This window comes from Apodemus sylvaticus, chromosome 2 (assembly GCF_947179515.1).
Source record: "Apodemus sylvaticus chromosome 2, mApoSyl1.1, whole genome shotgun sequence".
Classification (NCBI taxonomy): Eukaryota; Metazoa; Chordata; class Mammalia; order Rodentia; family Muridae; genus Apodemus; species Apodemus sylvaticus.
Genome location: NC_067473.1, coordinates 144799671 through 144823908, shown reverse-complemented (window position 1 = coordinate 144823908; position 24238 = coordinate 144799671). Strand labels below are relative to the sequence as shown.

Below are 24238 nucleotides of genomic sequence, written 5' to 3'. Positions count from 1 at the left end.
AAGTACAAATGAATAAAACAAATGTTTTTAATCAATCTGACAAAAAAATTACTACAGTTTGTATACGGAATGTGTCTCAAAGGCTCATGTTCAGTTAAAGGCTCAGAAGTCAAGTGCTGAAGTGCTACTGGGAGGTTGTGGAGACCACAGGAACTGCACTTTCTTGGAGGAAGCAAGCCACTGGGTGCCCTGGAATAGTATATTCTATCTTTGGCCCCTTGACTTTTTCCCCTCACAGCTTCTGGGTAGCAAAAGAGGTAGGCAGGTTTTCTTTGTAGTGGACTCCCACTGTCTTATTTCTGTTTGTTCCCAAAGCAATGAAGCCAACAGACCTAGACCTGTGTAACCTGAGCATAGGGAAACTTGGCCTCCTTCAAGTGGTTTTTCACAGGCATTTCCATCACAAGGATAGAGGGCTACAATGCTTAATATCTCCCCATTCTCCCAGTAATTGGGGATTGAACACAAGACCTATGCTTACAGTACAACTGTGCTATCAGAAGTGCTACTTCATTTTAGTTTTTAAATATAAAAACACAAAACAAAGCAAGAAAACTAATCCAACAAACTTTGGTCTTCATCATCAAGTTTTAGGGAAATCCAATGTTAGAAGGAAATATCTTAAAGTAACTAACAGATAGCTATCATAAAGTACTATGAGCATGCCTACAAGCAGAACAAGAAAAACTATAATGAAACATACTTTATAGTAAAATCTCAGAGTTAGGAAAAGTACAGAGACATATAATGGATGGTACTTACCCTCCTGCTATGAGCTGAGTTCTCCTGGTCATCTGTAGCCTCTTCTTTTTCTTCTTCTGCTTTTTCTTCTGGATTGTCAACTTCCTTTAAGACAGAAGCACTATTAGATCACATTCAAACTCTGAGCATCAACCTGCTTTATTTTGGCATGACTACCTCTCCACTCCTTTCTATGCTCTAGGCTGGGAATTAAGCCCAGGTCCTTATGCATGCTAAGCAGGTGGTCTATGAGTCAAAGGACGCCTTATTTTTGTTTGTATGTTTCTTGAGACAGGGACTTATTATAGTACCTAAGCTAGCCTCAAATTCATAATCACCCAACCTCAGTCTTACAGACACCAGGATTGACTGCCTGTGTAGCACCATACCAGGACATAAAAGATGGTTTTTGATATTATTATTTTTCTTTCTGAATCAGGTCTGATCCTTTTATTTTTCCCTTTCCTTTCCCTTTCTCCCTTCCTATTTTGACAAGGTTTCTTTATATAACAGCCTGGGCTGTCCTAGAACTTACAGAGATCCACTTGCATCTGTCTCCTGAATACTGCAGTAGTGTGTCACTATACCCTGGCTTTGCTCATGGTTCTGAATAGTATAAAGTGAAAAGAAAATCTAACTATGTAAACTCATGTTGATGCATGTAGATAGCAGTAAATGCTTTAGTACAGCTCTCTAAAACAACACACAAGGTCAGACTGTTAGGGAGATTACCTCATGCTCACTGGATACAGTCACTTTTTCTGGAATCTCTTGTGGTTGTGGGTCATGGTTCTCCTCTGGAGCCTCATTTTGCTGCTCCATCTCCAGCTCTTTCCGCCGTGCTTTTCTACGTCTGGTCTCTGCTCCAATGGTGGGAAAGCTAGGAGGAGGTGGGAGTGGCAATTCTGCAGCATTGGGATTTCTTTTCTGTATAGGGCAATTCCGGTTTCCCTTGTGACAAGCACAGTCCACTTTGTAATTACTGTGCCAAAGAAACAACCAAAATGATCTCAGTATTCTTGAAAACAGAATTATGACATATTAACTATTTACTTTATTATAGGTTTAATAATTTCCTCAGATGTTATTGTTGAATAAATTAGAATTGGTATGATACTTTCAAAAAATATTCAGTTTTTCTGGACATCTCTACCTCTAGCCTATGCACAGAACTGGAAAGAAAATAAACCTCCACTAAGTCAGTTCTTCCTACTGCTTTTATTTTTCTTTCAGAGACAGGGTCTGGTTGGCCTGGAATGCCTTAGTGACCTGAAACTCACACAGATCCACATGCTTCTGCCTCCTATGTGCTAGGATCACATAGATTCTAGGCAAAGCATACATTACTTGTTAAAAAAAAAGGGGGGGGGGCAAAAATTGAAAACAAACTTAAATAAAAATCTTGATAAGGCCATCCATGCTGGTAAAAATTTATGCGGTCTTACCAGTTACTATATTCATAATCAAATGCAATGGTGACTTCAGCATCCTTGGTGATAGCAGATACAGCATAGATACACAAGTGAATCATCCCATCTGCAATCATGTGCCTCACCTGTATGAACAAGACATCATTATGTTTGACTTCAAAACCAGAAGGGAAAAGCATGACTCAATTTCTGCCTATTTTGAATAGTCTTTTATTTATTTATCTCTGTCATTTCATGATAGTACACTAATGAACAATCTACTAGACTTCTTCAAATAAGAAAAGTCTAATGCTACTAGAAATCAGGGTTGAAACTATTATTTTATATCTTAAAGGTATTTGCATTCTGCTAAAGAATCAAAAAAAAATTCCTTAGCCTTTGAACAAAGCTGTGTTAACCTTATTGCACTTACTGTGAATACATTGTTGATTAATGAATTTTAGAAATGCTTAAAAATTTTCACCACTGTTTCTCACAACAGCAAATGGCTTAGCTGGACTTAACAACAACTACCACATGGCATTTTTATTTTTTTCCAGTTCAGTGTATAGACTTCTTATCCACTGTTTTACTTCTTAGCAAATACTAACTTGCCTTTTTTTTTTTTTTTTTTAAATTTCTGTCCTCTCTAAAGAAAACCTCTTTCTTCTATATCTCACCTCCATATAGCACCACACTTCTGCTTTGGCATCTCTGCATTTAAAAATCATACAACTATTAGCTACAGACCTTTATCTGGGTGAAGTTTTCAGATTCTTTCTCCAGTAAATGTGTCCTTTGTTGGTTCCATTGAAAGGTAAGTTGCTAAAGATAGCTTACCTCTGCATTCGGTGTACATGATCTTCTGATGAACCGAGCATCATTACCGAAAGTACGAGCATCGACACACATCTCTACACCATTGAATTTTGAGTAGAAGAGCACAAAGGGATATGGTCTAGGGATATAATTAAAATTCCTGTAATTCTCAACACAAACAAAAGGGCCACCCCATGACTACAAATGGGTTGCATATGCTGACTCCATAAGGAACAGTCATTTGTAGTACCTAAGCTAGCAAACACACCAACCTGCCTGTTCTTCATTAATGAATAAGCACAAAGCAAGGCATGCTGGGCTTGGAAAGGCGCCATCGCTAGTGTACAAACTAAGTAAGTGTTCTGCACATTTATTTGCCCTTTTGTACCAAAATCAAAGAGACACGAACTTATTTGAATGACTGGTCAGCCAGAATCATGCAAGCCCTAAATGCTCAATGAATGACGTTCTTACTTTTTAAAGAAATGCCCATTGACCTCAAATTGTTGTCGTAACATGACTTTCCCACGATACTCTATTATAAGAGTGTCCAAAGCCAAATCTCTTGCAGCCCTCAGGATTTTCCGGTGCTTTTGAACACGAGTGACTCTTCCCAGCTGTAACTGAATAAAAATAGTGTTAACTTTTAAGAATAGCAATAGCAGTGTGGTAAACATTTACAGTGTTTCATAACTGTTAAAAAGATACCATACTTTTTTTCCAGGTTTTATCAGTGTATTATGTAGGTTGGAGATCAGAAAATTTTGTTTTTTGACATTATTAATTTTCGCAGGAAACATGTTCCAACTAGTAGTCCCAGAGAAGGTAAGATCAAAGAGTAAGTTAAGATGTCAGTGGAGGCCAGGCAGTGGTGGCGCATTCCTGTAATCCCAGCAGTCTGGGAGGCAGAGGCAGGCGGAGCTCTGAGTTCGAGGCCAGCCTGGTTGCTCTACAGAGTGAGTTCCAGGACAGCAGGACATCCAGGGCTAAACAGAGAAATCCTGCCTCAAAAAAACCAAATCCAAAAAACCAAAGAGGGAAAAAATTGTCAGTGGAGCTGTGTCTACTTTATGAATTTACAGCTTTCTATAAATCTTGTATAATTCCTCACTTCTCAAACACGTGCCTAGGCAGTTTAGTGACTATAACCTAATTTTTGTCAAAGATGATCAGCAGGAAGGTAGTTCATTTGTTATTTGGTATGGAATAAAAGTTTTGCTCCATCCTGGTTCTTTGGGTATTAATGTAATTTCAATCTCTTAGTTCCTTTAAATGCTTTAGTTCTTACCTGCATTTGGGAACCAATTACTGTATTATTACAGGCCAGTTCAGTTTTATTAATAGTGTCTAAAATAGCAGGTTTGCCCACAAATTCCTTGTTAGAATGAAGGTGCTGCTCAAGGGCATTCTGTACATCTGCACTGTACTGATTAGCAAAAGCTTCTTCATACTGATCAGTCCATAGTCTTATCCGATTTTCCCAGCCCTCAGTGGTATTTTCATCTAAATTCTGTGCTTCAGAGGGAGAATTCTGTAGAGAACAAAGATCAAGTGAATTAGTACAAGACCATTCATGAACATAGGTGGCAGAATAAGCAAGATACTTGTTTTTAAGTGACAGTTGGTGTAGTGTAAGAGCAATGGACTGAAATCAGGGGTTTGGGCTTCTACTACCAATGAACTATGAGGTCTTAAACACCTTCAAATGAGAAAATCATCTGTCTGCTTAAAAAGTGAGAAAGTAATCTAGTCAGAATCTTCATCCATTACTGGTTTCATGACCATTTTCAGTAGTAAAAATCAATCTGTCAAGATTGATATCAAATTCCTTGGCACCAGCGAGGAGGGGGACCATAAGAAGACAAAAGAGAATTTTAAGTTGTCATAGTTCATAAAATTTCAAAATCGATTAATATTCAGTTGTGTTAGTATAGCAATGCAAATGGTTTGTATTTGTATTAGGGGAATGAGTCACCTATTTGTTTTTGAGACACCCATTATTTCTAATAGCAATACCTAGTTCATAATGTTACCACTTACAGGGAAAGTTACCATTTGGAATCATTTCAACTACACTTTGAAGAATGTTCCATCATTCTACATAAATTACGACATAGAATTACTTATCCAAATGTACTGAAAAAACACTGCTTTACTTTATTGTTTTATTTTTAACATGTATTTTACTGGTATGCCTGTGCCACAGAGGACAGCTTCTGGGAATTCTCTCCTTCCACCACAAGTGTCCCAGGGATCACACTCAAGTTGTCAGGCTTGGCAGCAAGTTCCTTTACCTGTTCACTCACCTTACTACCCAAAACACTGGCTAAGAGTTGTGTCTTGTAGGAAAGCTCTTGATTTTGAGATTAAAAATCCAAATGCTATTTTCTATATATTCCTATAGCTACTACCTGTATCTTTATGAAAGTCTTCATTAATTCTGAGGACAAAATTTATAACCCAACTTACAAATTATAGGATAATTAAAGTAAAAACCTTTTTTTTTTCTGCTTAAGTTTTAACATACCTACAAGGCTGTATTGAAACTGTAAGCAAAATGAAAGTGTATATAAACTTCTGAGAGAAAAAGATGGCTTTCTAAAGTTTTCGAAACTCTAGCTAGTTACAGTATTAGCTGATAGAAGGAAAAAGAAAAAAGAAAAAAAAACAAGAGGGCCTTATAGTTGAGGCCTAAAGTTAGCCCCCAAATTCTATGTAAGGTCCTTCTTAGGAAATGAAATAAAATGAACCGAGCAGACGAAAATGCATGTGGCAACTTGTAGATCTATCTCATTAAAGAATCTCAGGTCACACTTCAAGTGATGCTCCAAGTAAATGCAAAGTAATCCTAATAAGTCTATCCTAACTCAAAAGAGTCACTGTTAATGTAATATCTAACTAAAGAGAGTTAGGGGTATGAATACTTAGAAGAACCAAACTACAACTCAAACTAAAGCTCTTAAATCCTAAACTTTTGGGAGATATGTGACCTTATTCATGGGCAGGACAAAAGAAGATACAAGAAAGGACAACCAAATCTCCTTTAACTTTTGAAAACCAACCAGTACAACAAAACCCAATCAGTATCTAAAAAGTACATTACTTCTCCAAAGACAGACAGACAGACAGACAGACAGACACACACACACAGCCACCAGTCCTACTATTTGATAAGCAACATTACATAAATCCCCACCAAGAAAAATATGCCAAGAAATGCCCCCCCAAAAGCAGCCAAGAAAAATAGTGCTATTTCAATAAGACTATCACATATTAACAACACTAATTTCCTATTGAAAAGTTATCCTTTCAAACAGCAATTCAAAGCCAAAGTTATCAAGGAGATTTTATAAGAGAGCCTGGCTCATCACCGGAAAATTCCTACTCCTGAGGTTGAGTCCAATCACTGGAATAAAATAGACTAGCCTCCTTTTGTTTTAAATAACTGTGACTTATCCTCCACACCATCACAATCAAACAGAAATGTGAAAATATTTCATAAAATAGAAAGTCCACTCTGGAAAAAAAAGCTTTATGAAAACTGGCAACATTACAACCTCGTGAAAAACACACTCCAAGATTCCTAGACCATAAATGTCAGGAAAGAAGCCAACCAAAATGCAAGATCAAATGTAAAATGCAGCATCAGGAAAGGTCACCCCTTACCTTCATCCGTAAGGACTTCCGGGATCCCTCTCGAAATGCCTATCCCAAAGAGGAAAACAAGTAGAACAAAAAAAACTTGGTACCAAGAATGACAGTTATACCCATGTGACTCAAAGTAAGGAAATAACTAACCAGTATTTAATACTTTCTCATTTTCTGTGTAACGAATACAACAGTATACCTCAAACCACGATCAAGAAAAAGGACAGTTCAAAGGCTTGTGAACACACTGACATGAATTCCAATACTTTGATGGAATGAGACAACTAATAGGTAAGAGCATGTACCACTAATAAACTATACAAACTACTGACACTGAGCAGAAAGTGATCATAAACCTTAAGCTGGAGATTATCAGTTTTGAAATTAAGAAAGAAACAGAGACTGATGCCCTTTTACAAAGGGTGAACAAGTGACCTAGGATCAACCAAGTTGCTATGATGGGGAAGAAAGAATAGGAAAGACAAATGTTTCTTCTAGCGACCCTTTATCTAAGAGTATATAGAAAAGTGACCAAGACAATAAGGAAAACTAGACAATTCAAGATAAATTTCCTCATGTTTTGTTGTTGTTCTGTCTAGATATAGGACAATCGATTGGCCTCATGACATGAGATCAGCCATATAATCAAGACAAGAACTTCAGATTGCTTTGTGGCAGAGAACTAGGGAGATGCTGCAAAGATAGTAGAAGCCTAGATCTGAGGCTGTATCTCTCATGATATTGTACCAGAAGGGCTGGCATTCCCTACCTGGGATGGTGGTTGAAGTAGAAGAAACTGAGCCTGTGGTGATGGTTACACAGGTTAGAAGAGAGTTTGTTCTGTTTGTACATGATATTGACCAGCTGACTTTTTGAAAGTAGAAAAAAAGTGGCCAAACATTGGCATCAAATTTCTTCAAAGAATTTTACGGTATTTTTGCTCAAATCAAATGTTTGAGCTATTTCAGACATACTTCTATTCAAGGTGTTTTTATACTGCATACCTTGATCTTCTTCGTCTTTGGTGCTGCACGACCCTTTTCTGGACTCTTTTTCCGCTTCTTGGGTTTGGTTCTTCTAACAGTTAAGGTGATGCTTGTAGGTGTGTGCTGTGTTGCTGTGTACAACACAGTGGAAGGAGAAAGCTCCTCATCCCAGCTTTCTGTTGCACTGCTATCCCCACCTGAAAAAAGATGATTACACAGTTCAGGCACTACCATAACCTTCCTCCCTTCCATATGTCCTACATCTGGTAAGAAACTACCTCTCCTACATAACTCTACATAGACCTCACCTATCTTCTGTAAACAAGAATTTTTTGTTGTTGGCATGAAGTAAGATTTATTGTGTACTCCATCAATTTTTCCCCTTCAAAGTAGTCTCCACTCTCTGCTGTCTTTAACTATAAATGGGTAACTTAATGAAAAAAAAATTTTGGGTGCTCACAAAGAATAATTTGACTGTTACAGGTCTAAGAAACATTTCCAGATTGATACAGTGACTTTGACAGAACTTCTTTATGTGAAAACAGCTATGTACTATAGGAGAACATTTAAATCAAAATATTTACAGTCAAAATGTGGGTTTAACCCACCTTCTGCTTACCTGATATGTTGTCCTGCTTCCGCCGATGAAGTCTAATAACCTTCCCCCTGCTCATTCCCCTAAAGAGGGAAAATAAACTTAAAGTAGTCCTTCCAGCAGCATGCAGCACAGCACACCATACATGGGAGAAGTGTCTCTGTGGATACTACCCCCTCCCTCCCACCTACCAAATGTTTCCAGGACATTAAATTTCATATCAAATTCAATAGCTTTAACATCAATCTCTCATTCCTTGTTGTCAGCAATTCTCACCTAGTGCAGAGAATTCGAGCCAAGGAGCACTAAGGAATCATCTACATTAACAAACACAAGAAGAAATACTTTGAGCTTTTCCCTACTGATAAGAAACCCTAATCCCAGCAACCCAGGTTTGAATTTAGATGAAACAGGATCTTACCTGCACTTGTCACAGTTGAGAAGGAAGCCATCCTGAGAAAGACCACAAGGACACCAGGTAGGAACAGTCTCTCCTTCAGAGTTCGGGCTGTCTCCACAGCGTTCCTCTACGGGCGACGGCAGGCCATTCAGGTCAGAACGAGGGATGATCGTCTGGACAGGGGGAGAAGCAGGAGGTGTCGGAGGAGGAGGGGCTCCGTAATTATGATCCTGAAAATAAGATTTTTTAAATCAACAGTGTCCAAACACTGGCCCCTCTCTCCCCTAAAGTATGGTACATATGGAAAGAAAGAAGAAAGTAGTACCCTTCGTTTTTTGGCTTCAACCAGGAAAGTGATAAAACAAAATGCCAAGGTCAACTGGGACATAAAAACAAGAACAATGATGCAGGGCTAGACGTCCGCTGGAGGCAGGGAAGTGCAAAAGGGGCAACTTCGTCATGCTGCATATAAACATTTCAAGAAAGTCACAATGTATAAGAATGGATTACACTCCAGGAAGATCACTGCTCTGGAGAGAAACAAGTGCATACTCACAGCATAAGGCAGTCCTCGACACCCATGCCTCTGAGTGGTCCCATAATTATGAGTGGAATACACGCTCTTCTCATTAACTGCTGGACTAGCCTCCACAGATTCAGGGCTGCACAAAGGCGAAAAGCAACGCATGATAGCATAACACCTACTCTTCCCTTAAACTAACAGTTCACTTCCCATTCTAATCCCTTCTCTCTCCACAACCACCAGCCACTAGAACTTAGTGAAAGTCTGTTTGACATAACTAAGCCTATAAATAATAGTGTTATTGAATGTGGATTTGTGTGTAGCATGAAGCCAGTACAGGCAGATGTCTCAAGGCAGGCACCTGGGATACAAGGTGTCCCTAATGACAAACACAAACGTACCAGCAGAGCGGGGAGTTTCCCCTAGAGAAGCCACTCTGGGCTGGTTTAGACTCAGAACTATTCTTCTTAATTGGATCTCTTAATACTTCCATGAAACCTCACATGACATTTGCAGTGAGTGAGATGATGAAAGTGCCTTCTGCACTGCCCCAGGGACCAGGCCCTCTTCCATTCACTACCAAGACAGGATACCCTGAAGAAAGTACAGGCAAAAACAATGGCATCTTATATTTATCACACCTCTCATCTTGATGAACCCCCAAATACCTTTCACATATTAGAATTTCTCATCCACCAAGGACATGCAAGCATATTCAAGGACACAATTGTTTAACAGCTGCATGATAATAACATAGAACTTCAAAATAAAATTGAATTTGGGAGTTAAATTTGTTTTATACTAAATAGTAACTGTGACTACCATTATGAATCATCTATTACTTGGGTCTACATGTATTTTGTAATTATTTGTAATTATTAAATAATTTGAATATTTGTAATTATTAAACATGGTCACCCCCATTTTATAGAGAGGGAAGCAAAGCTGAGGTGGTGAGATTACATGAGTTTTCTAAGTACATATGCTAGAGTCAGGATTTGAAACAAAGATGTCTGCCTGACTCGAAAGCCTCTCCCTTTCCCGTTATCCATTGCTTGAAAGCAAGGATATCGTTCTATCTGAAAACTGTATGTGAGGCTTTTAAGCCCAGGAACTTTTTTTTTTTAAACACATTCAAGGTCATAAATTTTACATGTTTTACTTGATTTAAAAAGGCATCCATAGCCAAGGATAAAATAGGCCTTTTTCCTTGTTTCTTTACTTCAACTTTTGTTACTTAGTTGGGTTTTATGGACTTTTGAAGAATAATTAAGGACTGTATGACTTGGCAGAAGTGAGAACGCATTATCTGTAATGTATATTAATCAGAACAAAGATTCACCCATTAGCAACACCAACGATCAGTGTTAACACAACTCCAGAGATCAAACGGTTTTAGCGAATCAAATAAATCAAATTAATTAAGTTTGTTCCAAATAACTACCTTCCTCAAGATATACAAAACACAATACTAAGCAGGAGTAAACAGTGCAATTCAATGTAGCACATGAACTGAGACGTGAGGGATGAAAGAAGACTCTGAGATATGTATTGAACTCACCTAGTTTTATGGTCCACAACTGTGAGAAGGGGTCTTATTAATAACAGCAAAGGTCATTTCTAGGTGAGGAACTTAGACAGAGGAAAGTATTCTCTGTTAGTGAGGTGCATGCACTTTAGTAATTGACAGGGTCTTCAAAATGGGAATTGGCAGTGGGGGTGGCTGGAAGGGGGATATATCAAGAATGCAGGTCAGTATTCTTGAGAAAAGGATGATCTGAACATGGGTCACTGAGGCAAGTGGCTGAGTATTAGGAAACGGGTAGGGTTTCCTAAATGAAACCAAAGGAAGACAAGCATTAATAAAATGAAGGTAGAATTTAGTTTCTATGATGGACAGTTAAAAAGAAAGTAATGGATTTATACATTGTTACTGACTATGTACGTTATTAGGTAAGTAATTCTCAAAGGGCTGTACATATTTTTATGTAGGGGATTTTATACCATTAAACACATGGGGTGAAATAAAGTTGTTTATTAGAAATGAAGCTTTTTTGTGGGACAAAAAAAAAAAAGTTGCATGAAATAAAAGATGGCCATGGAGATGGAGCTATGTTGGTTATATCTTACCCATCTCCACACTGGGTAAATATGAACATATGCACTTCATGTGCAAGTCTAGGGAATAAAAATAAAACGTATATTGTGGAGGTTAACAGGCCATCCTACTGCTCCATAATATGTAGTCAAGCTCAAGCACAGCCACTTAAAATATTGTTATGCATACCTAATCTAAATTTTAAATATATCTTTAATGAGGAAACTTTACAATGTCTATATTGGTTAGAAATTATACATTAATCTTTATGTGTACTTTAAAATATAGATTAAAATTTTATAGTATAGGATATGGGGAGATAGCTCAGTCATAGAGTGCTTATCTATCTAGTCTGTTTGAGGACCTGGGTTCAAGTCTCAGGACCACAAAAAACAACACACAAAAAAATGAAGTATTAGGATTATATGTCTTTATTAGACAACCATTTTATGAAAATGATTATATCCTTTTTTTCTCCTGTGACTAAATGTCTTGAGAGTTTGGGCATACACAGAGAAATTGGGCTCACAACAGATATTTTCCATCAATTATGTTCAATGTATTTATGTTCAATTATGTAGCCTCTTTTATAAGGTCACCTCTTAGAAAGTAACTGGTATTTGGTCATGCCAGAGATGCAAAGATCTTTTTGTGGTCGTTGTTATATCTACAAGTAACTAACGTTGTGCATATATATAATTGTAAAATGTAAACTACTACAATCAAGAGTTAAAATTTTCAGGAGGCAAGGTATAGGTTTCTTCCTTGGTTAGATATGTTGCCCTTAATACCACATTTAATCTTGGGAGTGATTGGAACAATGGTTAGGCATGATGAAGTAAGGACAAATATCATTAATTATTAGTAACAGACTAGCATATAAGCTAAATGATTGACATTAATACCCTTTGTAAGACTAAACAACAAGAAATGTGAAATTGGTTGTTGACCATAGTTATCAGAATTTTGTCTGGAGACACTGAATGAGAACCCCTAGAAAGTTCTAGGACACAGCACTATAGTCATAGTACAGGCCAGACTACTTTCATTCTTGCATTATTCCTTGATTCCCCAGACCATATGCACAGCTACTATTATACTTTAAAGAAATTATGTGTTTAAAAATAACTGCTTTAGGTCCTTACCTACCAATTCCAAACTTACTTGTTTAACCTCTTTATTTTTCATATATATTAATACTGTCTATGTATACATCATTTGTTAACATCGCAGTAGATTATCTGACTTTATAAAGATCTATAATCACTATACAATTAAGCTTGCTATCCAATAAGACAGAAGAGTTTAAGTACTTTATTTTAGAGAAAAATTACACAATTGGAAGTCTCAGCTAATTGTATTTAACTAAATCTTGTTGGCATGCAAAAAAACAAAACAAAACAAAACCAAAACAAAAACCCCCCAAATGACAGTAACAAAACAACAAAACCTCTATAATAAAGAAAGACAACTAGTCTTTCCTATGCCCTCCCTCCTCCCATTGTTTTATGGGAATAAGCTTAAAAGTGTCTTTCAATTCCAGACTACCCCAGAACATCATATATTACTTCCTTGGGTAGTTTCATGTCTTCCTCTTTAAGGAACACAATAAAAGTCAACAATAGGTAGCTTTATGAAGAAATAGACATGCTCTTTAATAATATCCTCAGTTTTAAGGAAACCACTATTAACAAGGGACGCCATTCAACCCAGAATTCTGGAACAGTCACTTTGCTTTGCTGAAGGGGAAAGAATTCCCAGGGACTGAAAATGGCAAGAGAAACGGGAATTAGAGCAACACCCACCTCACTCAAGAAGTGGCTGTGGGATCAAGAGTCTGAACTGGACCTGAACATATTCAAAACACCAGGATTTTTCCAGCCCAGACCCTAATCCCTGGTACTGCCTGGAATAGACTTGGCTTCTGGGGGTGTGCTGCCCCCTAGGCCCCTTGGGTCTCTTTCGCTGGACTTTCACATCCTGGTGTAGTGCCACTTCGTCTTGAAAGGTAGGGGGCTTCCACTTCCTTTCTGTAAGCAAGGAAGATTGGGTACAAGGGAGGTAAAAGGACAAGAGGGGGGAATCTGTGAGCGGGGGCAATCTTGGACAACTTAAAGAGAAGGGATACAAAAGGCTAAAAAATTTTAAACTGAATAATATATAAAATTGTATAATGAAGGCCTACCTTCATTGTCATTTGGCATTTAAATTCTTCAAAGAACTGAGTCTATTTTAGGGATTGGGCCTTTTGACAAATTCTGAATTCCTAACGCTGATCTTAGCTGAAAAACAAGTTTGGTACCACTGACTTTGAAGGTCCTCTTTCTAGGCAACGAATATTGTAAACACAGATATAGCTCTCCATGCCTTCTACCCCAGAGTTAAGCAGTCTGCCCATATAAAGTTTCAGCCCCTTTACTCTAGAATAATGACAAGTACATAGGAAGAGGCCTTCAAAGAAAATCAGTTGGAAAGAAAACCTATCTCTCTTCATCAAAATAATCATTAACTCTTTAGAAGGAGGTGGGTAACACCTACTTCATTTCAATCTTCCCCACCCATAAAACAAAGGAAAATGTAACCACTGCTTTGCAACTTTGATTCTATTTACCCAGAAATCCCTCCTTAAAAGCTCCTTTCCTCCCCCTTCTAATTTCTTTGTCCCTCCAACTGGGGGTAGGGTGGGCGAGGGCAAGCCTAATGTTTTCTTTAGTGGGATAGATTTTAAGAAAATATTACATATAGCTTATGAACTTCCCAGAAGAAATCCATCCTCACACAAACTTGTAGCAATCCTATTATCTAGGAAATAGCACTTACTCTGATCCAGCAGCCATATCTGAGTAGGATGTATCTGGTGTGGTGACTCCCAGAGGGATTGCAATGCTCATGACGTCCAAGACAGCAGAGGGTGGGAATCACGGGGTCCAATTAATGGAGACTGACCACTCAAAGAGTGGGGGTGAACTGCAGAGCCTCAGCCAACATGTTACGGACATGAGGAATCCTGCCATGGAAAATGAAAATAACCACTGACCAGAGATTTTTTTTAATTTATCTTAAATGCTGTAGGGTGTTTTGTACTGTTAGGATACTAGTTTTTGTGTTTGTGGTATCTCTGCAGTGTATGCTTGTGAAGTGTGTATGCTTGAGAGTGCTCATGTAAGCACATGGAAACCACAAGGGGATTCTGGCTGTCTTCCTCTCAAATCTTGGCTCTCAAATCTTATTCCCTCGAGACAGGGAACTACAGTGAACTACAAAATCACTGTTTTGGCTGGGTTAGCAGGCTGGCCAGTAAGCTTGTAGGATCCATTTATAGGATCTATGCCTACCAATATTGGTTAGAGGCCTGTGAAGCCACCACCTCCTGTCCTTTACATAGATGCTAGAGATTTGAACTCAGGTCCTCATAGTTGTACAACTGCTATTTATACAGTGAGCCATCTCTCTAGTTCCCTGAATAGGAATAAGGTTTTTAAAAAATTTTATGTTGGCTTACTGTGTATTTTAATTTACTAATGTTCTACAAAGGAAGTTAGAAAAGGTTACGCTTATTTTTAAAATTCTAGTTTCATTATTTTCTTTCCTGCCAAAGTGAAAACAATAGTCTGACTGGCTCACTAAAAAGCCTCACTCTTTAGCTGCCCAGGAGACACACTTTTCTAGTCTAGAATCTACCAAACAAATTTTAAGATTCAGGATAGTTATTAAAAGTATCCTAGAACTTTTACTCCTTAATAGTTTCATTTAAACTTCTTCCAAGCAATCAGTAAGCATAGTTTAATCAATACTCAGTTATCCCTTCTAAAGTAAACCTGGTAGAAGATATAAATTAGTTGTTTGATCAGAAAGCCATTTCTTATGCCCCGAGTATTTTTTGTTGTTGTTGTTAAAAATCTAGGTGTTTCACTTGCATGCTGTACATTAAATGTATGCAGTGCCCACAGGGGCCAGAAGAGGGCATTGGATCACTTCAGAATGGAGTTACAGATACTTGTTAACTATGTGGGTGCTAGGTATTGAACCCAAGGTCCTGTAGAAGAACAGCCACTGTTTTTAATTAACTGCTGAGCCATTTCTCCAGTCCCTCTGACTTCTTTTAAATAGTTTTAACTAGTCTTAGAGATCATGTAATTATCTAAAACCCACTATTGTACAGCAATATATATTGATAGATATGAATAAAAACATAAATGAGAGGGAGGGAGCTAAGCAGGGATGGGTAGAGAACATATAGAAATTTGGACCTCCTGCTCAACTTTGTTGTGACTTAATAACCACGTGGATTATTTTGCATAAAAAAGCAATGAACATACTTTGATTTGGTAACCATAAACTGGAATTATTTAGGAAGAAAAAAAATCAGCAAATAGTAAATATGGGAGAAAAGCAGATTAAGGCATTTGGAGGTAAAAAGCAGAATGTGCATGATTCACATTAGTGGTTTCATATTAATGTAAAAGAGCCACTAAGCCGGGCTGTGGGGGCACTTGGGAGGCAGAGGCAGGTGGATCTCTGAGTTCGAGGCCAGCCTGGTCTATAGAATGAGTTCCAGGACAGCCAGGGCTACACAGAGAAACTCTGTCTCTAAAAAATCAAAAAAGGAAGAAGTCAAATAATAATCAATACTATAATTCTGAATAGTAAATTAGTCCAAAATTAGGACACATAAAGGTATTAGTTTTGCACCATTAGTTGAGAAAGCTACCACAGCAATAAACTAAAGCAGCTTTTTGTGGGACCTGGGCCTCTTCAAACAGGGTATGGCAAAATACCTGTTCTCATCCAATTCAAGGTGACACTGTTAAAACTAAAACTAAAATGCAAATGAAGTCAACTTTCCTATCGACTTGACATAATTCATGATCAGTGTGAAAGCTTCACTTGCTGTCTTTGAACCAACTTGCAAATAAATATCCATCGCCCCCCCCCCCAAATAGCTAAATAAGAATTCTCAAAAACATCCAAACAATTGGGGAAATGACATAAAATCTGCAAGTGGCAAAACAAAGAGAATACCTACAAATAAATCCAAAGAGCATATTGAAGAGTACTCACTCTAATTTTAGATAATTTGCATTAAGAAAGCCTAGAAGCTGTTTGACCAGATAAACCACCAGAATCCATGTGTGCTATGTCAGAATAGACCTTAAAAATTATTCAACACTGCTAATAATTCTTTGCTATAGCCACCACTAACATATATTCATAAAAATAATTATTATCCACCTGTACTGGCTGGTTTTGTGTCAACTTGACACAGGCTGTGACTCAGTTATCACAGAGAAAGGAGCCTCCTTTGAGGAAATGCCTCCATGAGATCCAGCTGTAAGGCATTTTCTCAATTAGTGATCAAGGGGGGTAGGGACCCTTGTGGGCGGAGCCATCTTTGGGTTGGTAGTCTTGGATTTCATAAGAAAGCAAGCTGAGCAAGCCAGGGGAAGCAAGCCAGTGAGAAACATCCCTCCATGGCCTCTTCATCAGATCCTGCTTCCTGACCTGCTTGAGTTCCAGCCCTGACTTCCTTTGGTGATGAACAGCACCGTGGGAGTGTAAGCTGAATAAAACCCCTTCCTCCCCAACTTGCTTCTTGGTCATGATGTTTGTGCAGGAATAGAAACCCTGACTAAGACACCCATCTAACTACCTATCATCTACAGACACACATACTTAGGGCTGATAGTTAATTTTTTTCCATCTGATAGTAACTTGAAAAAAAGATATACTACAAGGCAAAGATGAAAAAGTTACTTCAGGTAGTATCTCCTCTCAAGAATAAATAAATTATTTTTACACTGCCTTATGAAATCCTAACACAATAAGCTTAGCACACACCCAGTAATCCCAGCATTGAATAGGCTAAGTAAGGCAGAAGGTTCAAGAGGGGCCAGCCTGGACTACATAGTGAGAACTTGTCTCAAATGCAGTGGTGAGATATCACACCAGCTATCTGGACGGTTGATATAGAGCTTTAAGAAACATAAATTAGCCTATTAATTTCTCTTTGTAAATTTTTTCCTCTTGCCAAGCTTTATATAACTGTACTACTGCTACTATTCTGATAAAGGCAGTTTTAATAGGCCAGCTTGACCATGTTGTCCTAAATCATAATAATGGGGTTTCTTTTTTAAATGTCTGTTTCTGTCTATCTATCTATGGCTGTTTTGTCTGAATGCACATCTGCACACCAGAAAAGGGCATCAGCTCCCGTGAGGCTATAATTATAGATAGTTGTGGGTGCTGGGAATTAAACTTAGGACTTCTGGAAGAACAGACTAAACTGCTGGGTTATCTATCCAGCCCCTATGATAAGGTTTTCTAATCCAAATTCTGATAACACAAAATTCTCTTTATATAGTTACTTCACTGAAAAACTATGTGAAATGTAGTTATTTAAATGATAAAGAACTTTAACTAGATTATATTCTATCTTTTATTATAATATCTCATGTAAGAAAATATTTACTCTGGTTTATCAAGCTTATAGCTAGAATAACTATTAATTTAATCCCCTAACTTGGAGATGTGTAAGAACTGTATCTAGACAAAAATAATTTCAAAATATAATTTATTCTATTACTTAAACTCTTGGCACCAGAACACAAAACATGTCAGGGATTTAAAAAAAAAAAAAAACCTAAAACACAAACAGTTTTTTTGTTTTGTTATTTTTTGTTTGTTATTTGGTTTTATGGATTTGGTTTTTTTGAGACAGGGTTTCTCTGTGTAGCCCTGGCTGTCCTCGAACTCAGAAATTCACCTGCCTCTGTCTCCCAGAGTGCTGGGATTAAAGGCATGCACCACAACTGCCCAGCTAACAACTTGCTTTTTAACCACTGCTGGAGTTCCAATGGCCAAATACTATGCCTGACATATCAAGAGGAATCAAGAAATGTTTACTGAGTGACCTCATCATAGTAACCAGGTTTAACATTTACTAAAATTCAAAATACAACAAATGAAAAGGATTTGGGGTAGTCAGTCACCTTTAAAGTCCCCCAATTATCTGCCAGTAGCTCTGAAACCCTAGAAAAGACTGAGACACAGTTTAATATATGAAGAAACACTGATGTGCTCAAAAAGTAGAATGCTACAGATAAATAATCTTATTTCTATATTACCTTAATCACCCTACTTTCCATTTACAACTAAGCTAAACCCTTTAACCTACATGCCCCATCGCACACCAACTAACTGAGGGAGGGAAGGAAATGACTTTGGTTTCCAAGATGATGAGATACCACCCTTCTCTTCCCTTCAATCAAAACTGTTTCCCTCAGGATTCTCAAGTTTTTCTGTCTTTCCTCCCGGATTCTTCACCAACCATTTCCAAACTCTAACTTTTAGGGTTTTTTGAAGCAATTGCTACAGCCCTAATCAGTCTTAAACATGTATCCTCCCTGGCTCACCCTCCCAGGAGCTATTACAGGCATATACCATCTTATGCGGCACAGACCTCTTTTCATCAAATACCAGATTTACTATGGATACAGGCCCAGCAAAACATATTAAATTATGGCTCCTTTCTTTTCCCTCATTCCATTCCTGATAAAAAGTTGGGGCAGGGGATCAGTTCTACCTGTGGTCAATTCTGTCAACTTACTATATCCCCAGAAGGAAAGGAAAACAGGTGACCTATTAGACTTTGGGGAAGAGGATGAAATAATGGAAGAGGTAGGTGATCAGTATTTCTAAAATTCATGTTTTCGTCAAAGTCAAATCTAGTACTGACCAAAATGAGCTCTCAATATTAATAGGTCATAAACATGGAAAAAGAGCTGTTTACCAGTCACCAACCAGTAGAGGGCATGCCCTGTTACATTTATGTTTTGTGTGTGTGTGTGTGTGTGTGTGTGTGTGTGCATGTTTCCAATTTTTAAAAATCTGGAAAACAAGTCTTTAGAAAAATATTTTCAAAAGAATGCTCACAATTAAAAAAAAAAGGTATGGGAAAGGACAGAGGCAAAGTAAAAATATAGTTTCATTCAGCCATCAATTAACAACTCACCAAATCTATAGAATACTGAGTACTCTTTTGAGAGTTACCATTTATATGTAGTTTCTAGACATTTTAAGAGATTTCAGAAGAAATGTATCAGACAGGTGAGGCGGAAGCAGCTGGGAGACAAGAGTCCAATAAACAGCCAATCCAATGAAAGAACTGCAGAACAAGTCTGCTTTAGCAATCCTGTGAAGAGGACTGGCAGGAAGAAGAGTGCAGCTTTAGAAAGAGAACAGGCCTCGTATGCTTCAGACAGTCTTTGTACTGAGGCTGTGGACCTTGGCCACTCTCCCAGAGATGATGCAATCCTGATGAACAAGATCTGTTGCCAGACAAGCGATTGTTAGCAGCCTTTGCAGACAGCAACTCAGCCAAGAAGCAATCTCTGAGCAGCTCCCCATAAGCCACCAGAATGTCAAATTTCTTCCATTTCAGTCTCTGATAAAGGGAATATCTCTACCCCATGCAGCCCAAGCCCTTTGTCTTTCCCTGCTTTAACTGTTTACAGTAGCCAACACTCATAATTATATTTCAAGTGAAACACCAAAAATATTTTTTACTTTGATGAGAATTCTCTAAACATATTAACAATAAGACCTTTACAGTAAAAATTTATACTAATTTTCTTCAGTTTCTTAAGAAAAACCTGGGACACAATATTCTCTTGTATAAAAACTGCCATGAAATCGATTTACTTAGACTCCAACTTAAATATATACTCAATTTAAAAATCTTCCCTAGAATTGTCACCATAGGCCCAATTTCTTTTTCAGTTTGGGTATTGGGTTTTTCATATATAATATTATTGTTTCTTACCTCGTTAAAGACCTTAGGTTAGTGAACTTCAACTATAGGAAGTCTCAAACTAAGTTTCTTTTTAAAACAACCACCCTTAAACTGGGATGCAACTCAAAACTCAGGTTTCTTACTTATTACTGAAGAAAGCATTATGTTCAACCCTATATTTACATAATTACATAATGAAAATTAACACATAAAGCAGAGCTCTGAAAATTCTTTTGTAGGCTAATGAGTAATTTAACTGAATTAAGAAAGAAAATCTGTATAAAAAGAGACTGGGGGTGTAATTTGGTAGGGTACTTGCCTGGTACCACAAAGCCCTGGGTTCTTTTCCTAGTCTTGCACAAATTTGGCATGGTGTTACAGGGCTAAAACATCAGGACTTCCAAGGTACAGGTAGAATTATCAGAAGTTCCAGGTTTTTCTGGGTTACATATAGCAAATTTTGGGCAAATCTGGGATATGTGAGCCCCATTTCAAAAAAAAAAAATTACCTTCAGAAAAACTATGAAAGGGTTGGGGAAAAATAGTAATTTTATGATTTGGTCTTTCAGTCTGCTTATCTAAAATGCTGTACATGTAAGTTGAATTTTCTCTTAAATCAGTTTTTCTTGTGACTATAAAATTTAAAAGTGGAGAATTGAGAGGGTGGGACTGGGTGGAGAGAGGGGAGGGAAAATAAATTAATGAAAAACTTTTTTAATGGAATGGGAATTCTTAGAAGGACTTCTATGTAATTTCACTTTCCCATCAACATACAACCCACCAGATCTACAGCATACTGGATCCACTAACAAACCCAGCTTGTCCCTCAACAACTTCTATTTTCTGCTTTACTCCTACTATACTTTATATTTCATTAAAAAAAAAAAAAACGCAGTTCAAAATGCAGGGTTTTTTTTCATTATTTAGAAAATACTTTATTAGTTTTTGTAATCAAACCCACATAAGACCTTACATATTCAATACACTGAGTTCAACATTTCTAGACCAATAAGGCTGTAAAATGCAGGTTTTTATCCAATACAATCAGCATCCTGCAGAACTCGTGTACCAAATCTGAATATATATGCTTGCTTATCCATTTCTAGACAAAACAGAACTATCCCAAGGGGAAAAACTAGCAGTACTATAACATACTACTTTTTTTTTACCTTGGGAGAAAAGGATACTAGGAAAATGATTACATGAGGAGCTACAAATTTTGTGATAAAGCCTATAATTTAGTTCAATGACTTCAGAAACATTGTATTACGTAGATGGCTTCTATAAAGGTTGGAAATAAAATACTCATTTTCTTTTCTCCTGCTTCAGTTTTTCTGTGAATCCTGACTTGGTCCCAACTTGCTTGGCAATTTATGTGTCTCAAGTAGGTCCAACAGAAAGAACACTGTCCTGTTCCTGAAGATTCTAAGATACACATGGAGTAGAGTCTGCAGCAGGATGTTTATGAAGCTTGTAGAATCTATGAAGAAAGAAGTGCTATCACTAATAACTCAAATGTGGCTAAAAATAGCTTTCACTTTTCCACACCCAAAAAATGTAGGAAGAGGAAATGGAAAAAACATGACAAAGAAGTAAACAATCACACAATAAAACCCAAACAAAGACCCAAAAGATACAGCTTGGGTGTGGTGGTAAAAAAAAGTAAAAGCATTTAATCTCAGTCCTTGAAAGGCAATCCCTGTGAGTCAACCTGGGCACACAGTGCGACTGTCTCAAAACAAAAACCAACAAACCAAACAGTAAAATGGAAAGGATACATATTACATGAATATTTATAAATATTCAGAGATCTGGTGAAAAGTTCACCTAATTTAAACAGTAGTAAACTGGGCTTAACTGTGAAGATAATGAATATAGGCAAAAGATCCAGGAGTTGTAGAAAAAAAAGAGAAACAGACTGGCATAAACTGAACTATGTGACTTAACAATTCAAGTCAAGATAAAATTTCCTTTTCTTCTAACTCTTCTTTACCCTTTGGTTTCTTTAAATTTACACTCTCGCCGGGCGTTGGTGGCGCACACCTTTAATCCCAGCACCAGGGAAGCAGAGGCAGGCGGATTTCTGAGTTCGAGGCCAGCCTGGTCTACAGAGTGAGTTCCAGGACAGCCAGGGCTTCACAGAGAAACCCTGTCTCGAAAAAACAAAATCAAAAATTTACACTCTCTCAGGGGATTCTGGAGCTGGTATAAGCCAATGCCTGTAAACTATACCAAACCAAAAAACCTCTTAATTATGTTTCTTTCTATAACTGAGTCAAATTCTGAAGGGAAAGTAACCCTCCTGACTGCTTAAAAGCCAATCCACTACACTGTTTACCAGTGGAGTTTCTTGTGTAAGTAGTTTATGCTGCTTAGAAAACACACATTTTTTTTACCTTAATAAAGGTAAATATGACAGGAAGATTTCTCAAAATGACAGCTAAGGACAGTAACACCAAAGAAATCTTAAGCATAATACTGTGATGTGTCTAAGAGGCTTCCTCACTGTAGCTGTCTGGCTCTATCAGCAAAGACCCTTATAATTAACTTGTTACAAAGATGCTTATAAGAGTATGCAATCATACTGGGTGTGGTGGGCACATGGCACTAATCCCAGAACATGAAAAGGAAAAGGCAAATGACTTTTTCTAAGTTTAAGGCTAGTCTACATACTAAGTTTCAGGCTGACTAGAGCCACACAGTGATACTATATCTCAGAAAAACCCAACATTAGAAGAACATAAAAAACAAAAGTAAAGTTCTTAAAAGAGAAAAGGAATAGCCTGACTGGTTTTGAAAACTGGTTTTTATATTTAACAAAACCTATCTTTGTATACATATGTACTTCTTCAATGATACTGCAGCACCCTTCTATTGATTCATTATAATTAAATGATTCCTCTGCAGGCAGATACTCATTTTTGGTACTCTGCAGTGTTGCACTGAACATCCCCATTTATGTACTGAGAACTTTATTTACTCTATACACACAAGATTTTAGGACAAACTGTTCTAAGGAAAACTGCTAAGATAGTATGAGTATGTTTCATAGACCTAATGAACCATCCTCCAGAAAATTAAAGTGATTTTACATTCCCACATACATTGAGGTTGACTAACATGGTAAGATGGCTAAATGTTATTTAACCCCAGGTTTAACTTATAGGAAGTTGTAAAAATAACAGTTCTGCACTCACATCTGAGTACAGATGTACCTTACTTAATTGGTGATATGAGAAGGCCTACGTACCCTAACAATAAAGTTCATGGAGGGAATTCAAGATCATTATTCTTGCAAGGTTCAGATAAATAAAAAGCTTATGCACATCACCTGCTTCAGGACTGCTGAGTAATGTTCAGGTGTGAGTTACAGTGCTTATTTAAAATGCTTCAATGGATGAATTCTCTTCAATCACTTTAAACTATCTTTATGAGTTTTCTTGATAAATTTCCTTACATTACTAGAATGTAATTAACACATTTCTCATATAAAAGAACAAACAGCATTCTTATAAACTGTTTTGCAACACATAAAAATAGGTAAAATATAGGAAAACAATTCCCCAAATCAAGGAGACAAAAATGCATTGTGGTGTTTTGTAAACTATCTCTGGAAAGATAAGAACTAGTTACATCACATCACTGGTGGCCAGCTGTTCTTGTGTTTACTTAGTGGTCTCCTTGAGTACTTGGGGAGTTTTCAGTGGTGGCAGACTTCAAGCAGAGACTCATGTACTCCACAGAAGAAAAATAATTCAGTAACAATGGCTGAGTGTCACAGAATAAAAACATGTAACTGTTCAGACTATTCCTATTTTAAATGTAAAGCCACTATAACTTTGAAGTCTAATTATCAGAAACAGACTAAACACCAATGAAAACAATACTACTTTATCCCCATTACCCAAGTAAACCTCATAATTATAGGCAATGAAACTAACCTTAGAATACTTGGTTATTTAAAAAGTAACAGTAATGGATAGTAATAGCTACCTCAAAAAAAAAAAAAAAAAAAAAAGATACATTGGGAAAAACCTTGCCTTAGCAAAAACTAGCTTGTATTATTCACACAATAAGTTAGTGACAAAAATGCAGTCTTTGGGGTGGAGAACATACTTACTTCTCTAGAAGCCCAAGAGGATGATTGGGATTAGCTAGCTAGGGTTTGGTCTGAGATTCAGGACTTTTTGACAGTCCCTATCACAGCATCAAAACTATGTAGATTATT

The 24238-nt window shown here is 37.4% G+C and overlaps 1 protein-coding gene across 12 annotated transcripts in view; it reads right to left on the bottom strand.

Annotated features, from left to right (window-relative positions):
• Window positions 1-24238, bottom strand: part of Setd5 (SET domain containing 5) — a 73616-nt gene that overhangs the window by 31675 nt on the left and 17703 nt on the right. Inside the window, exons 2-16 of one of the 12 annotated variants that reach the window (XM_052174502.1) lie at window positions 14040-14226; window positions 13025-13249; window positions 10683-10753; window positions 9155-9260; window positions 8924-9060; window positions 8620-8828; window positions 8223-8281; window positions 7622-7800; window positions 6636-6674; window positions 4258-4500; window positions 3444-3592; window positions 2991-3108; window positions 2187-2296; window positions 1474-1723; window positions 763-846 (exon numbers count right to left, since the gene is read on the bottom strand). In XM_052174502.1, coding sequence (XP_052030462.1) covers window positions 763-846; window positions 1474-1723; window positions 2187-2296; window positions 2991-3108; window positions 3444-3592; window positions 4258-4500; window positions 6636-6674; window positions 7622-7800; window positions 8223-8281; window positions 8620-8828; window positions 8924-8986 — 1503 coding nt within the window. In that variant the 5' untranslated portion in view covers window positions 8987-9060; window positions 9155-9260; window positions 10683-10753; window positions 13025-13249; window positions 14040-14226. Of the gene's footprint in view, window positions 1-762; window positions 847-1473; window positions 1724-2186; window positions 2297-2990; window positions 3109-3443; window positions 3593-4257; window positions 4501-6635; window positions 6675-7621; window positions 7801-8222; window positions 8282-8474; window positions 8516-8619; window positions 8829-8923; window positions 9061-9154; window positions 9261-9522; window positions 9716-10682; window positions 10754-13024; window positions 13250-14039; window positions 14227-24238 lie in introns of those variants that run through there. The other 11 variants (XM_052174492.1, XM_052174496.1, XM_052174501.1 and 8 more) reach the window with 11 other exon arrangements.